Raw genomic sequence first — 16,924 nt, 5'->3', positions numbered from 1 at the left:
CTATAATTAGGGGATAAAGGGTCGCAGCAGTCCATTCCATTATTCAAAATATCCATTTCATTATTCAAAATTGGCTATTTCTTAATTTTCACGCGTATTTCGACATTTAAGTCCTCTAATATGCGCTGCTGAACATGTCGACTATATACATTTTGTTCCTTTCGTTATAAGCTTTCGAATGAGGTATAAAGTTTATCTATAATTAGGAGCTAAAGGGTCGCAGCAGTCCATTCCATTATTCAAAATATCCATTTCATTATTCAAAATTGGCTATTTCTTAACTTTCATGCGTATTTCGACATTTAAGTCCTCTAATATGCGTTGCGGAACATGTTGACTATATACATTTTGTTCCTTTCGTTATAAGCTTTCGAATGAGGTAAAAAGTTTATCTATAATTAGGGGCTAAAGGGTCGCAGCAGTCCATTCCATTATTCAAAATATCCATTTCATTTTTCAAAATTGGCTATTTCTTATCTTTCAAACGTATTTCGACATTTAAGTGCTCTAATATGCGTTCCTGAACATGTTGACTATAAACATTTTGTTCCTCTCCTTATAAGCTTTCGAATGAGGTAAAAAGTTTATCTATAATTAGGGGCTAAAGGGTCGTAGCACTCCATTCCATTATTCAAAATATCCATTTCATTATTCAAAATTGGCTATTTCTTAATTTTCACGCGTATTTCGATACTTAAGTCCTTCGTTACTCCTCTAAAAAGCGTTGCGGAACATGTTGATTATATACATTGTGTGTTCCTCTCGTTATAAGCTTTCGAATGAGGTATAAGGTTTATCTATAATAAGGGGCTAAAGGGTCGCAGCAGTCCATTCCATTATTCAAAATATCCATTTCATTATTCAAAATTGGCTATTTCTTAATTTTCACTCGTATTTCGACATTTAAGTCCTCTAATATGCGTTGCGGAACATGTTGACTATATACATTTTGTTCCTCTCGTAATAAGCTTTCGAATGAGGTATAAGGTTTATCTATAATTAGGGGCTAAAGGGTCGCAGCAGTCCATTCCATTATTCAAAATATCCATTTCATTATTCAAAATTTGGTATTTCTTAATTTTCACGCGTATTTCGACATTTAAGTCCTCTAATATGCGTTGCTGAACATGTTGGCTATATACATTTTGTTCCTCTCGTTATAAGCTTTCGAATGAGGTAGAAGGTTTATCTATAATTAGGGGATAAAGGGTCGCAGCAGTCCATTCCATTATTCAAAATATCCATTTCATTATTCAAAATTGGCTATTTCTTAATTTTCACGCGTATTTCGATACTTAAGTCCTTCGTTACTCCTCTAAAAAGCGTTGCGGAACATGTTGATTATATACATTGTGTGTTCCTCTCGTTATAAGCTTTCGAATGAGGTATAAGGTTTATCTATAATAAGGGGCTAAAGGGTCGCAGCAGTCCATTCCATTATTCAAAATATCCATTTCATTATTCAAAATTGGCTATTTCTTAATTTTCACTCGTATTTCGACATTTAAGTCCTCTAATATGCGTTGCGGAACATGTTGACTATATACATTTTGTTCCTCTCGTAATAAGCTTTCGAATGAGGTATAAGGTTTATCTATAATTAGGGGCTAAAGGGTCGCAGCAGTCCATTCCATTATTCAAAATATCCATTTCATTATTCAAAATTTGGTATTTCTTAATTTTCACGCGTATTTCGACATTTAAGTCCTCTAATATGCGTTGCTGAACATGTTGGCTATATACATTTTGTTCCTCTCGTTATAAGCTTTCGAATGAGGTAGAAGGTTTATCTATAATTAGGGGATAAAGGGTCGCAGCAGTCCATTCCATTATTCAAAATATCCATTTCATTATTCAAAATTGGCTATTTCTTAATTTTCACGCGTATTTCGACATTTAAGTCCTCTAATATGCGTTGCTGAACATGTCGACTATATACATTTTGTTCCTTTCGTTATAAGCTTTCGAATGAGGTATAAAGGTTATCTATAACAAGGGGCTAAAGGGTCGCAGCAGTCCATTCCATTATTCAAAATATCTATTTCATTATTCAAAATTGGCTATTTCTAATCTTTCAAACGTATTTCGACATTTAAGTGCTTTAATATGCGTTCCTGAACATGTTGACTATATACATTTTGTTCCTCTCGTTATAAGCTTTCGAATGAGGTATAAAGGTTATCTATAACAAGGGGCTAAAGGGTCGCAGCAGTCCATTCCATTATTCAAAATATCTATTTCATTATTCAAAATTGGCTATTTCTTGATTTCCACTCGTATTTCGACATTTAAGTCCTCTAATATGCGTTGCGGAACATGTTGACTATACACATTTTGTTCCTCTCGTTATAAGCTTTCGAATGAGGTAGAAGGTTTATCTATAATTAGGGGCTGAAGGGTCGCAGCAGTCCATTCCATTATTCAAAATATCCATTTCATTATTCAAAATTGGCTATTTCTTAATTTTCACGCGTATTTCGATTTTTAAGTCCTCTAATATGCGTTGCTGAACATGTTGACTATATACATTTTGTTCCTCTCGTTATAAGCTTTCAAGTGATGTATAAGGTTTATCTATAATTAGGGGCTAAAGGGTCGCAGCAGTCCATTCTATTATTCAAAATATCCATTTCATTATTCAAAATTGGCTATTTCTTAATTTTCATGCGTATTTCGACATTTAAGTCTTCTAATATGCGTTGCTGAACATGTTGACTATATACATTTTGTTCCTCTCGTTATAAGCTTTCGAATTAGGTATAAGGTTTATCTATAATTAGGGGCTAAAGGGTCGCAGCAGTCCATTCCATTATTCAAAATATCCATTTCATTATTCAAAATTGGCTATTTCTTAATTTTCACGCGTATTTCGACATTTGAGTCCTCTAATATGCGTTGCTGAACATGTTGACTATATACATTTTGTTCCTCTCGTTATAAGCTTTCGAATGAGGTAGAAGGTTTATCTATAATTAGGGGCTAAAGGGTCGCAGCAGTCCATTCCATTATTCAAAATATCCATTTCATTATTCAAAATTGGCTATTTCTTAATTTTCACGCGTATTTCGACATTTAAGTCCTCTAATATGCGTTGCTGAACATGTTGACTATATACATTTTGTTCCTCTCGTTATAAGCTTTCGAATGAGGTATAAGGTTTATCTATAATTAGGGGATAAAGGGTCGCAGCAGTCCATTCCATTATTCAAAATATCCATTTCATTATTCAAAATTGGCTATTTCTTAACTTTCATGCGTATTTCGACATTTAAGTCCTCTAATATGCGTTGCGGAACATGTTGACTATATACATTTTGTTCCTTTCGTTATAAGCTTTCGAATGAGGTAAAAAGTTAATCTATAATTAGGGGCTAAAGGGTCGCAGCAGTCCATTCCATTATTCAAAATATCCATTTCATTATTCAAAATTGGCTAACATGTTTAACCCCGTCCATTATTTATGTATGTGTCTGTCCCAAGTCAGGAGTCTGTAATTTAGTGGTTGTCGTTTGTTTATGTGTTACATATTTGTTTTTCGTTCATTTTATAAAATAAATAAGGCTTTTAGTTGTCTTGTTTAAATTGTTTTACATTGTCTTATTGGGGCCTTTTATAGCTGACTATGCGGTATGGGCTTTGCTCATTGTTGTAGGCTGTACGGTGAGCTATAGTTGTTGATGTCTGTGTCATTTTGGTCTTTTGTGGATGTTTGTTTCATTGGCAATGATACCACATCTTCTTTTTTTTTTTTATATTTTCTCATTTTTTATGCATATTGTGGCATTTAGGTCGTCCGTAAACCCTCTTATGGTCATTGCGAATCAAAATATAGCTATAGTGTCACGGTCAATTTTTTTTATATTTTTTTCACTATTCACCGCTTCAATTTGAATAATGAAACATAAACCATTTCATTATTCATTATTCATTTTTCAATATTGAATAGTGAATAATGAACTATTTCATTATTCATTATTGAATAATGAATAATGAACTATGAATAATGGACGTACTTCAGCGCGGTAAATTTAATTTTTTAAAGATACTATTAGACATGGTTATATTTTACCTTTCTATTCCAATCCTATATTGACTTGTTTATCTAATAATGTATCAGCTTTGAATAATGCAGATTTTGTAAAATCGGCTATTAACGATTTATTAGCTAGATGTTTAATTGTGGAGACATTAGATATTCCATTTGTTGTGAATCCTTTAACTGTTGCTGTTCAGTCAAACAACAAAAAACGGTTAATTTTAGATTTGAGAGAAATTAACAGACATTTATGGAAGCAGAGTGTAAAATTTGAAGATATGCGTATTGCAAAACATTATATTAATGCACATTCATATATTTGTAAGTATGATGTTCGTTCTGCATATCATCACGTCGATATCTTCCCGCCTCACACTAAATATCTAGGTTTTGCATGGGAATTAAACGGTGTTAAAAAATATTTCAAATTTCTAGTATTACCGTTTGGTCTCAGTACGGCTTGTTACATATTTACCGAACTAACTAGACCACTTATTAAAAAGTGGAGAGGAGAAGGCAAGCAGATAATTATGTACTTGGACGATGGGCTTGGTGTACATGATGATAAGGAATTGTGTACTCAAATGTCTATACAGGTTAAACAAGACATAATTAGTAGCGGTTTTGTACCTAAAGCCGAAAAGTCTATGTGGACACCTACTAAAAATCTAACTTTTTTAGGCACTCATATTGATACAGATAAAGGCATTTTTACTATCCCTGACAATCGTATTGATAAGATTATGAGTACCATTTCAGATATTGATATGTGTTTCACCAAAAGTGGTAAAGTATTTGTAAGGAAGGTAGCTTCCTTGGTAGGACAGATTATATCTACGTCTCCCGTTATAGGCAATATAGTATATTTAATGACTAAACATTTGTCTATTGACATTAATAGTGTTCATTCATGGAACAGTTATATACATTTATCTGTAGACAGTATTGATCAAATTAATTTTTGGAGGTTTAATTTACATGAAGCCAATGTTAAACCTTTTAAGACTGATGTATCTTGGCAGACTATTGTATATAGTGATGCAAGTTATACGGGTTACGGTGGTTATATCGTGGAAAACCCATATAATATTGCTCTTGGTACGTGGTTAGAATCTGAAGTTTCTACTAGTTCTACATGGAAGGAGTTGACTGCGGTGAAAAATGTATTTTTGTCGCTTATAAACTTTTAAATGGCAAGAATGTAAAATGGTTTACTGACAATCAAAATGTTGTTAGCATTGTTAGTAAAGGGAGCACTAAATCAGTTCTGCAAAAGTTAGCGTTAGACATTTTTAGCACATGTATTAAACACAATGTTAATATAGATATGGTATGGATCCCACGTACTGAGAACGAGAGAGCTGATTATCTAAGTAGAATTATTGATTTAGATGATTGGGCTATTTCTGAATTTGTATTTCAGATAGTTGAATCCCTTTGGGGACCTCACGAGGTTGATTGGTTTGCCTCTGACGACAATTTTAAATTGCACGTTTTTTATTCCAGATTTTGGAATGTGAATTCATCAGGTGTTGATGCGTTCACGGTTGATTGGCGAGGGATCAACGGGTTATTTGTTCCACCGGTTTCTTTGATCCCACGTGTATTGATGTATATGCGGCAGTGTAAAGCTGTTGGTACTTTAATTTTACCTTACTGGCCCTCTGCCAGTTTTTGGCCAATGCTTTGTCCTTTTGGTGATGGGTTTATTTCTGAGGTGATAAATATTATAGATCTTCCTACTTACAAAAATGCTTATATAGCTGGTAAGAGTAAGAAGGCCATATTTGGCAATGTTGATTTAACTTTTCGCATGTTAGCATTACGGATGGATTTTTCATCCAGTTAGCTCATTTTGATGTGAGCATGTATTATAGATCTCTCTTGATCTTTTCTTGTAGAATGTAATTTAACATGGATTTCTTGTGTGTTTGTGTTGACAGTGGCGAATATTACAGTGACATTTAGATTGTAGTATTAATATGATTGTAATGATTTTAAATGATTTTCATTATTAATGTTTCCTTTCAATTACACATATATTTTTGCAGGCTTTCGCTGGAGAATTGCAGAATCTACCTGTCTCTTTACTTAGTAAAGTGAATTTACTTCCAGAATTACTTTCGGAATCTCGAGCAGCATCTACAACAAAAGGGTATTATCAAAGTTTTTTACGATGGAAAAAATGGGCTATATTTAACGGAATTGAAAATTGTGATATTCTACCAGCTAAAGCTTTTCACGTAGCTATATATTTAGCTTCTCTGACACAGTCGAGCAATACTGTTAGTCCAGTTGTTCAGGCGTTTTATTCTTTAAAGTGGATACATTCACTAATTGGATCTTTATGTTCACCGACTGATCCGTCTTTAGTTGTTAATGTGTTAGAAGGTGCGAAACGCAGTTTGGCTACTCCTACGAATAAAAAGGAACCTATTTCAGTAGAATTGCTGCATAAAATGTATGATGCCATGTTTTCTTTTGGTAACTTGTATAATCAACGTATAATTTGTGCGTGTTTCACTGCATTTGCTGTTTTTTTAAGAGTTTCTGAGATGCTTAATATTAGAAGAAGTGATGTAGTTATTTTAGAGTGTTATATGTCAATTCTAATACAACATAGTAAAACAGATGTATATAGAGATGGAAATTCAGTATTAATCGCTCGTACACATTCAAATAAGTGTCCCGTTAAAAACATGGAATTATATTTGCAGTGGGCTGATATTTCATGTGATTCTGATGAGTTTATTTTTCGAAATCTAACAAAATGTAAAGATGCCTATGTTTTGCGTAAAGGAAATACCCCTTTGTCGTATTCAAGGATGCGTGAGCTCTTTATTGAGGCTTTCAAGCCTTTTGTTCATAACATAAAGCGATATGGATTGCACAGTTTGAGGTCTGGGGGTGCTAGTGTTTGTGCTAATTTGGGTTTACCAGACCGCCTTTTTAAGAGGCACGGTAGATGGCGTTCTGAAACGGCCAAAGATGGTTATGTTAAGGACTCCTTAGAAGATTTGCTTAAAGTCTCCAAAAATTTAGGGTTATAGATTTATTGCTTGAATTTTGAATTCTTTTATTGCATGATATAAAACTTTCTTAAAATTTTCCCGTTCTTTGTGTTTCGGCCATCGGCTCTGTCGTGTGGTATTGCACTTTACTATTTCTTGTTATTATTATTATGAGAATAATATGTGGTTTTGATATATGGGTATTAACGGAAGAAGAAATATAATTTCAATCGTTTGAATTTATGAATTAGTATGAAATTATTTTCTTCTGAATTGTCTGCCCATAGGTGGCGTTTTTAGGTTATGTGTTTCATCTGATTTGGCGGTTAAATCATTCGGCACGACAGGGTCCACTCGATCGGTCACGTTTATTTTTTAATACTACGGTTTTCATAGATTTTGTATCATGCATTAAGAGATTATTTTGCTTTACATGTGTGGGTTCACTGAATGAACTATTTACATATTTATACGAGGACACTATAAAGATGTTTATATTATGTACATGAGATATATTATTATTAAATGGTAATTAAACCAGCCATCGGCTCTGTCGTGTGGTATTGCACTTTACTATTTCTTGTTATTATTATTATGAGAATAATATGTGGTTTTGATATATGGGTATTAACGGAAGAAGAAGCTGACTTAACAGTTAATAATAATAAATAAAATAATAGTGTGGTTCAAAATATGACGGGATACATAAGTACAGAGTCACGTCAAATGTATATAACAAAAAAAGTAGGTTAACAGTAAAAGTAATATTAATAAATAAAATAATTTTGTCATTCAAAGTATGACAAGATACATAGGTACAGAGTCACATCATAAAATAATTTTGTCGTTCAAAGTATGATGGGATACATAAGCACAGAGTTACGTCAAAAGGATATCTCAAAAAACAGACTTAACAGTAAAAGTAATATTAATAAAGACAAATAAAAGAATAATATAACACGTTATTAAGATGATAAACAACGTCAGTACGCAAAATCTATACTTCAAGACCATCGTGTATTATTTGTGAAGTTGATACGGAATATTTTTCAACAAGTTCTGGGTACCTTCCGATGAACTTTTTTTAGGAAAAGGACGAGACGTTCTTTGACATACCCCTGGTTCACCAACTTTCTGCTCAGACACTGGTGACGTTTATCAAAGTCTGAGTAGGAGCTGCAAGCTCTTGTATACCGAATAAGTTGGGAAATGTATATTCCATATGCAGGTGAAGTTGGTATATTGCTACTAAGGTAAGGGAAATTGATAATTTCAAAATCAAAATCGTCTCGTTTGTCATAGATTCTGGTACTAAGATGACTGTGCATGTCACATTCGAGATATAAGTCTAAAAATGAGGCGGATGAAGCCGTGTCTGTTGTCTCTTTAATTTCTAGTTCTGGTTGATATATTAATGGAACCCAATCAGAAAAGTTCGGATTGTTAATGGAAAGAACATCATCAATATATCTGAAAGTGAAATTAAATAACCTGGCTTCTTTAATCTTCTTGTTTTTGACAAGTGTCTGAAGGAACTCCGATTCATATGAAAACAAGAAGAGGTCAGCAAGGAGAGGCGCGCAGTTTGTTCCCATAGGAATGCCGACAATTTGTTGAAAAAGTCTACCTCCAAACTCAACAAATATGTTGTCGATAAGAAACTCCAGCATACTGACCACTTGTTCTTTTGTGTAGCATGTTTTACCTTTTTGTTTGTCACTATTAACGAAATATGCCTTATGAAATCCCAAAGTAATAAATTTATAGCGTATGCTACCATTTATATGTTGAAAGCCATTATGGATTATTTCTTTTAGGCGATTTTTCAATTTCACATGGGGAATGGTGGTATACAGGGTTGAAAAATCAAAAGTTTGATAGAACTAATTTCAGAAATAGACCGAGACTTAAAATTGTTTAGAAGTTCTTTAGAATTTTTAAGAATCCACATATGGTTAATACCACTACGCGAGTAAACAGTTTCACAGTATTTCTGAAGACCCTCTTTCACTGCGGATAAAATTTTAGTCAATCTAATGGACAATTGTTTAGTGGAACATGCAGATGAGCCAGCAATATACCGTTGTTTGTACGGAATTTTATGAAGCTTTGGTATCCAATACAAACAAGGTAAGTCCTCCGATTTGGTCTTCAATGTAATGTTTATTGAAGCCATGAAGGACTTATGATTTGCTAAAATCTCATCTTTGTCAAATGATATGTCTTTGTATGTGGGATTACCTGAGTGCTCCCCTATACCCAATTCCTTTACAAGACATTCGTAGTAATACGATTTACATACAAAGACAATATTATTTGAAGCTTTGTCCACAGGAACAACAACATACTTATCATGAAGAGATGATAGACATTTCATGGCCTCTTTGTCTCTGGAAATGGACTTTGGTCGATCGTTCACACAGTTTTTCAACTTGTGAATGCGACGTTTTATCAGAGACCTGATAGTTTTAACCCATTCTGACAAAGTGTCCAGTTCAACTTCTTCTCGCTTAGCCCATGCTCTGGCGTAGTCCTCAATGGAATCCATAATAATTTTGAAGTTATGGTTCCAATTGATGTGTTGGGGTTCTCTAAACTTAGGACCATGAGAAATCACCTTTCGGAGATTTTCATGTTGAATTATGTTTAGATCTCCAGTTATAACATGACCAGAGGGGCTGTAATTATAAGGTGAGTGGGAACAGTCTCATGTCGGAGGGCTTTTTAAGTATTGTTCTAAGTCAAGGTCCTGCAATGCTTGTTTATAGTCAAATATTTTAGGTGCAATGGTTTTGGTGTAAATGTAGGATACAATAGGAACAGATTGATTTTGAAAATAAATAGGAATTTTAGATGTTACCTCCTTGTGATGTAGAACGTTGCTGATATTGATTGCATCAATTCCTCTATTGGCAAAATCAACAGTAAGGAATTTCCTCTTTTCCTCATGTAAAGGTTCCGATCTTACTGGTTTGAAAAGACGGAAAAGAGCTACATCACAAATAATACTGACTAGTCTGTATATTGCAGAAAATGTATTGGTGCCTCCTTTGTCAAGTGCATAATCTCTCAAACGTTTTAGAAAATTAACTGGCAGTGAAAAGAGAATAGTTCTTATGTAATGTAACCCTAGTGGATGATGAAGATGTGAAAAAATGTCATCAAAGCTCCAAGAGAGTGATCTAGATTTGGAAGACTTTTTTACATTAGGCCGATGGTAATGTTTTTGCCCATGACTACGTTGTTGTCGTAAGGTAGTATTAAATAAACTCATTACATTAATATCACTGCAGGCAGGACTTGACAAATTTCCTACTCTTTTAATATTGTCATTGCAACCATATGGCATTGCAGTCCCTAACTCCCTTATCCAGAAATTTTCTCTATCTTTGCGGAAAGGAGTACTTAGTACAGGGCTATTTGTGAGGTTCTCGTTCTATGTTAGGAGTCGATACTACATTTTGCTCCTGGCTTGTTGTTGAGATTGGATTTAAATTTTTGTTGTCCTTGTCATATGATAGAACCTGATGCAATTGTGTAGGTCGGGATAGACATTTGACTTAGCTTCTATCAATTCTTTTCATTTGTTGGATATCGCTGTGTTGCTGTTTTTTTTTCTTTCTTTAATTTCTTCATCCTTTGATGTGATAGAGTTGTATTCATATGCTGGTTCATTTTTGTAGTATGCATGTTAACTCTGGTTGTTTCAGAGGAGTTTGATTTTGTTGGTATATTATGACTCTGGTCATGAGAACTTGGGTACTAGTATTTATTGTTTATAGACACTGTTTGTTGATAACCATAGGGTAGTTCTGTTGTTACATTGGGTTAATTTGAATGTCCCGTATACGTATTTTGATTGACATGTGTTGGATGGCGTGGCTGCTGAGATGAGATAGTTGATCTGTAATATACAGGTGCCTGTCTGTAAATGAGGTTGGTTTACATATTGATGGTTTCGTGGTAAATACTGTTACAGGCGGGCGAGTAGGGGTCGAGTGTACTTTTAATTCCGTATGATTGCTTATTGATAGTGTTCCGTTACTTTGTCTTGTTTTGAGTGTAGTTTGTTGACTCCAGCATAATCATATATAAATGAAGAATCCAGCGTAAAAGAGTGACTTTTATTCTTGTCCAGTAGGCATGTATATCTCAATAAATAACGCATGCAAATATCAGCAATAACATAGTATAACCATAAATTGTAATAGTAAGATGCTGGCCTTCCGAACCCCAGATATAACTTATAAATACAGATTTACAAGACTTTATCCTATCAATACAATAATGAGAGAATGAAATATACGTATTTCATTAAACTACGATATAAGAAAGTTGTCAACGTGGTGGGACATCGTATCTTTACATCTTTAATAATTTGTGTAATTTGCCAAAAACTGCTATGAGAAATTGTAAACATTGAACTGGTTCCTCATCTTGTATTAATATGAAGCCACTTACTGTTGAAGACCTGCTTAAGCGGGAATATTTATAAAAGCGATATTTGGTTCCTTGACGTCCTTATGTGAGCTTTTAGTTAAATATTCCAAAAGATGTAAAAAGATAAATAAAGGCTTGAAATGCTATCGCATAGCTTAAGGTGAAATAGCTGTATATCGAAATGCATCCTGTACCTAAATAGCTTGCTTGACTTTAAGGGTTTGTTTGGTTTATTGTACTGCTCTGCTTGATAGCCAGATACGATATGCCAAAGTGCTAGTGCGACGCCGTATTTATACTTGACGGTGAAATACATCCGCGACTCACAGAACTGAAAATCTACTATAACTTTGAAATACTAACGAAAACTCTGGCTCATGTACCGAAATGTCGTTATAAATACATAAAATCGCGAAAGTTTGCCTTTAATTCCAATAAATAAGTGACATAATAAATATAAACCTTAAAATTCCATACTCGTAGCCTTATCACCTACGTTACTATATGACGTCATTGAAATCACAAAATAGTTCCTTAACGGCGCTACACAAAAACGTACTTAACGTAATTATTTCCTATTATTAAATATCCTACACAGTAAAAGGAAGGCCAGCAAGTAATTTAATCATATCTTAATAATACTTTTATGTATTATTATAACTTTATAAAGAAGTACCGTTACCCGGAAGTGACCATTCGTTGGAATGGCAACTTCCAATATACGTAAACAAGCACTCGCCACGATGGAATTTAAGGGAAAGCTACCCAAAAGATGTGTCAAATAACACTGAGACTGAATGAATAGGTAACGACAAACATGTTTTATAAACCCATTATCCCCTGAAAGTGTGAATTTAATGTAGACCCGTGAAAATCGTGATCGAAGTGCCTGTTCACTGACAGTTGAATTTTACCGCTATGTAAACTTGATAAGTTGATAGACGTTATGTTAAATGTTATGTTATCTGATAAAATTGGTACTAATTATAAAAATATGCAATTTGATCTCCCCAAATTGAGTTTGCCAAAGTTGTCTTAGTGCATGAAAATCATCTAAGACCGTTATTTTTCAGGTTTTCAGATATTGATCCCAATAAAATTTAGAAATATAAAATGTGTTGTTTCTTTAAGATTATTATCAATACCCATTTATAACAATACATTTGATGAACAGCTAGAGGTAGTATTTGTGTATAAGCTGAATGACAGGGATGGTATTGCGGAGGTCCTGGTAGTTTTGTTGGTAGATAAGGTCAATGGTGTTGATGGTTCGGAAAATGCATAAGTAATTGTTAACCAGGACACACCCGCGAAATCACTGGCATTTAGAGTTTGGTTGAAAGTATGTAAACTGTTAAAGAATTTTGGTAAAAGATTTTTTGTCTGGAGAATTTCGGAAAAGGTATCAAAAGTCATAGGAACTTGAAGACAGGACAATAATTAAAACCTTCTCCCTTTTTTCAAAAGTCCGTTTTGTTTTGTGTTCTGTTAAATTCCATGATTTTCGCGTTTCTGTACATGCTATGAACATACGTATATTATCAATAAAGTGTATTTGCAATTAATTATCAATTCCAAGGTTTTTTCTCCACGGCGATCACTGCTATGTTATATAGAGATTCTTTATATATTATAGGAGTATAATCAAAAGTAAAGATGCAGAATAACACGAAAATAATTGTCCCGACCGCGGGTAATTATTAAAATTATGTTTTAAAGATTAAAACCGGAAGTCTTATCTATGGTCGTCTATGACTTAAAAGTCGATCTGATGAGGGAAAAACTATCCGGACGCCTGTTTTCCCCGGTTTTCTCCAAAAATAACCCATACTGAATAATCATAAGAAGGGATGACAAATGCGACTATGCGTCGTACCTTTAGGACACAGAGGCATGCTGATTAATTTTTTACTACACATAAAATAGTATAGATATTGAGCTTGCATAGTTTGCTTACCCACAATGCTAAACATGATGAATCTGTAAGTGATAAACATATACAAAATGTTATTTAATGAAGCTGGGTTGTCTACAAGTTCGAAGATACATGTTTCTTAAATTTCTGTAAAACTCTTTTGAGTCAATGAAATTTCAAATTTCATTAACTTTACAAATTCAACTTTATTCAAAATGAGTCGTATAGAGGAAACTTAATTTTTCTTATTGAGGAAACTTTAAACGAGAACACTTATCAAACGTTGATGTGAGAATTACTATGACCAGTACTTTCAAAGTATCAAGTCACAGGCCTTATTTTCTTGGAACAATAAAGAAAAACAACATCAATTGGCCTATCAAATGCAGTCTAATTTTCAGTTCTTAAGGAGGTTTGCTACTCATGTTTTTTACATTTTGTCAGATTTTCGAATTCCTCTGGTTTTATCCATTAAAGTGCCTCTTAATTTTTTGCCAATTAATCCCCCTTTTTCTCTTCATATTTACATTCCATATATTGTAATAGGCCATTTTTGAAAATCTTATAAAATCCTTGTAATTTTTTCATTGTTGTTTTGAAAAAGATAGTGGCCAATGTGAAATGAGTGAAAATTTAGAGACATTTGTTTCCCGCCAAATTTTTAAATTTTCCCGTCAAATTTTCAAATTTTCAATGGATTTTATCTAAAAAACAAGCACACTGACTTATATTTTTTTCCCAGCTATTTTAGTTTCTCTATTTAGATTCCCCCTAACTAAAACAGTCATTTGAAATCCTTGTTATTTTGAAACTGAGTAGCGAACCCCCTTAATCTAAAATGAGTTTGTATAAATAATTTAAATATACCTTTTATAGTTTGATTTTTAAATTTCAATAGAGTATTTGATGCAGATACTTAAAATAAAACCTTATGGGATAGAGGGGATGAAACAGATGACTATTATGTTTTTATAGAAGCCTGGCGACATTAGATTTTATCGTAAAATGTTCAAATTAATCTTACCCTCGCCTTTTACGTTTAAAGAAGATATTCATTAGGAAATATTTTTTTTAATGAAAAATCGATTCAAAACAGTCTGGGAAAACATCAAGAGTTTGAAGTATCTTTCACAAATAGTATCATCTACCATTGTCTACATACGAAAATTCCTGTACAGGAATATGACAGTTGTTATCCATTCGTTTGGTGTGTTATAAATAAAATAAGTTAAATAAAGTCCAAATGTAGTTAATGTAATCTATTCATTGGATAGGTATAGACCATTCGAATTACACGTAAATTTTCAAATGTAATAAACCTCTAGTAGAGACCAAAATACGTTAAAGTAAGCAACTTCAGGTTATAATTCTTGTCCAGGGAACAATCTCACGATTCAAGATAAGGAGAACAAATTTGACATTTAAAAATCAAGGAAAACTTTTCGACATTTATGATTGCGTCACTGAATATAAAATCAGACAAAAAAATAATTATATTCAAAACTAGGAGTACAAAACCTTTTAAACTGGATTTGCAAAAAACGTGTGTCATTATTATGATTAAATGATCAAAAGCATTAACGCATTCCACTTTTCTTGGAAAATTGTTATAACTTTTCAACACACAACATTACATTGTAACATACATGCAACTTAAATAATTTAGCTGTTGTACGACCGAACACAAATTCAATGAAGAAATCTTTCGCATATAGTTCATCAATACTTTGGAATAAACTACCAAATGAAATAAAATGTTTTGAAAACCTGGACACTTTTAAACATAACTGTGTAGATTTTTTGACTGCGAATTATTTATTACAACTCACTCATACATTCTAATGATTATATTTAATGTATTAGTCCATCAGCCGGTAAGGTAAAATCTCAGTTCTGTGTTACACCCCAGGGTACCGCAATTTTTTGGTATAAATCTAAAGAGTAATGTCTTAAAAATATTTTTAGAGGTGTTAGACTTTTGAAAAAAGTGTCCAAAAGGGGTTAAAAGGGGTCTTATTTCAGAGTATATCAAAAAATTTGTTTAACACATATATACAGAAAAAAGAAAAAATAACCAAGTATTCTGTACAATTTCTCTTATTAAATTGAATAAATCATATCTTATTAATACGGAGGTTAGTTTTTATTTATTTTTTAAATCGTATAGGACAAAGAAAAAAAGGGGGAGGGTAATATCCAAAATTTATGATTTTGAATGAAACAAAGCATACATACTAGTTTTCTTGATAAAAATGTATATTTTTTTACATTGAAACATAGAGCATCAAGTAAATAAAGGCAGTTGAACAAAATTCAAAGGTTAGAAAAGGAAAAAAACATGGAATCAATGACAAACACAAACATAAGCAATGTACATCACAGTCATTTAAAAACACACATAGTACTACAAAAATAAAGGAACTGTCAAGGTTTTAAGATCTATATTAAAGTTCTTTTAACAACAGAAAACCACATTTTAAGGTCATGAAGAAGGTCAATCCATAGAATCATCTTCATTTTCGTCAACGCCATCTATCGAATCATCATCACCATCATCTTCATCTTTGTCGTCATCGTCAACCATAACAACGATTCGATTATTCTTGTTGCTACAATCACTCGTACATTTGCAGCCATCTGTACCAGATAAACCTTGTCGAACACATGAACATCTTTTAGTGGCACAACCAGCTATACATGAATAGCTTATCAGTATCAATATAGCATCTTACGCTGGCGTTTGGTCTCGCCAATTGATGGTGATCAAATCGTTCTTAACAATCCAAGCATGGTTGTTTGGCGATGGAATAGTGTTGCAGAGCAGATTTCCTAATCTTTGCCTGAAAGTTGTCTCGTTTGATGTGCTTTAACATTGCATCTTTTGTTTGGGGCAGTAGATGACAAATGAATGTTTTTTGCATTGCAAAAAATTCTGAATATTAATGCATTGATGTTATTATTATCGTATCCATATATAGCACGCAAAAACCTCTCGAATGTTTTTGACAGTTCTTCGCATACCTCTTCAAAATTTTCACCAAGACGGAACAGACCTTCTGAAAATTCCACAGAACGTGTCAAAACGCCGAATGCTTTGCTTTTTCCCTTACCAGACAAAGCACTAACTAAATCACAACCAGTAAAGGCGTACAAACCTGGCAGTGCTCTACAAACATTCTCCCCCAATTTTGCGTTTTGCGTTGATTGCACATTTTATAATCTGCATTTGGAAGACGTACCTATCAGAAGAATAATATTTGAACTGATACAATTCTGAAAATAGCAGCCCAATACTTCCACATCAGATTGATTTTATTACAATGAAATCGTAACCTTTGTCAGCTGCGTGTTTTGCATGAAGAAACATTTTTTGTCGGCTTCTTCCTGTTTCCTTAGAAGCTGAGTGCATTTTACACTTGTCACTTTTTCCGATTCAACAGTGATACAAATAAATCAATTCCTTCAAGTGTATAAAATCTATAGGATTGTTTACTCCATTCCGACACAAGGATTTAACAAGAG

General features: G+C 33.3%; 1 protein-coding gene across 1 annotated transcript; it reads left to right on the top strand.

Annotated features, from left to right (window-relative positions):
• Positions 1 to 6,066: 6,066 nt before the first annotated feature.
• On the top strand, positions 6,067 to 7,678 carry LOC139482573 (uncharacterized; the record flags this gene model as incomplete). The annotated part of the gene is made up of 1 exon (XM_071266487.1): positions 6,067 to 7,678. A coding segment is annotated over one exon (1,020 nt), but the record flags the coding sequence as incomplete, so codon positions are not given.
• Positions 7,679 to 16,924: the final 9,246 nt, after the last annotated feature.

The sequence above is a fragment of the Mytilus edulis genome, chromosome 7 (genome assembly GCF_963676685.1).
Source record: "Mytilus edulis chromosome 7, xbMytEdul2.2, whole genome shotgun sequence".
NCBI classification, from domain to species: domain Eukaryota; kingdom Metazoa; phylum Mollusca; class Bivalvia; order Mytilida; family Mytilidae; genus Mytilus; species Mytilus edulis.
The sequence above is the reverse complement of the archived record's forward strand: the minus strand, read 5'-3'. Positions and strand labels throughout refer to the sequence as shown.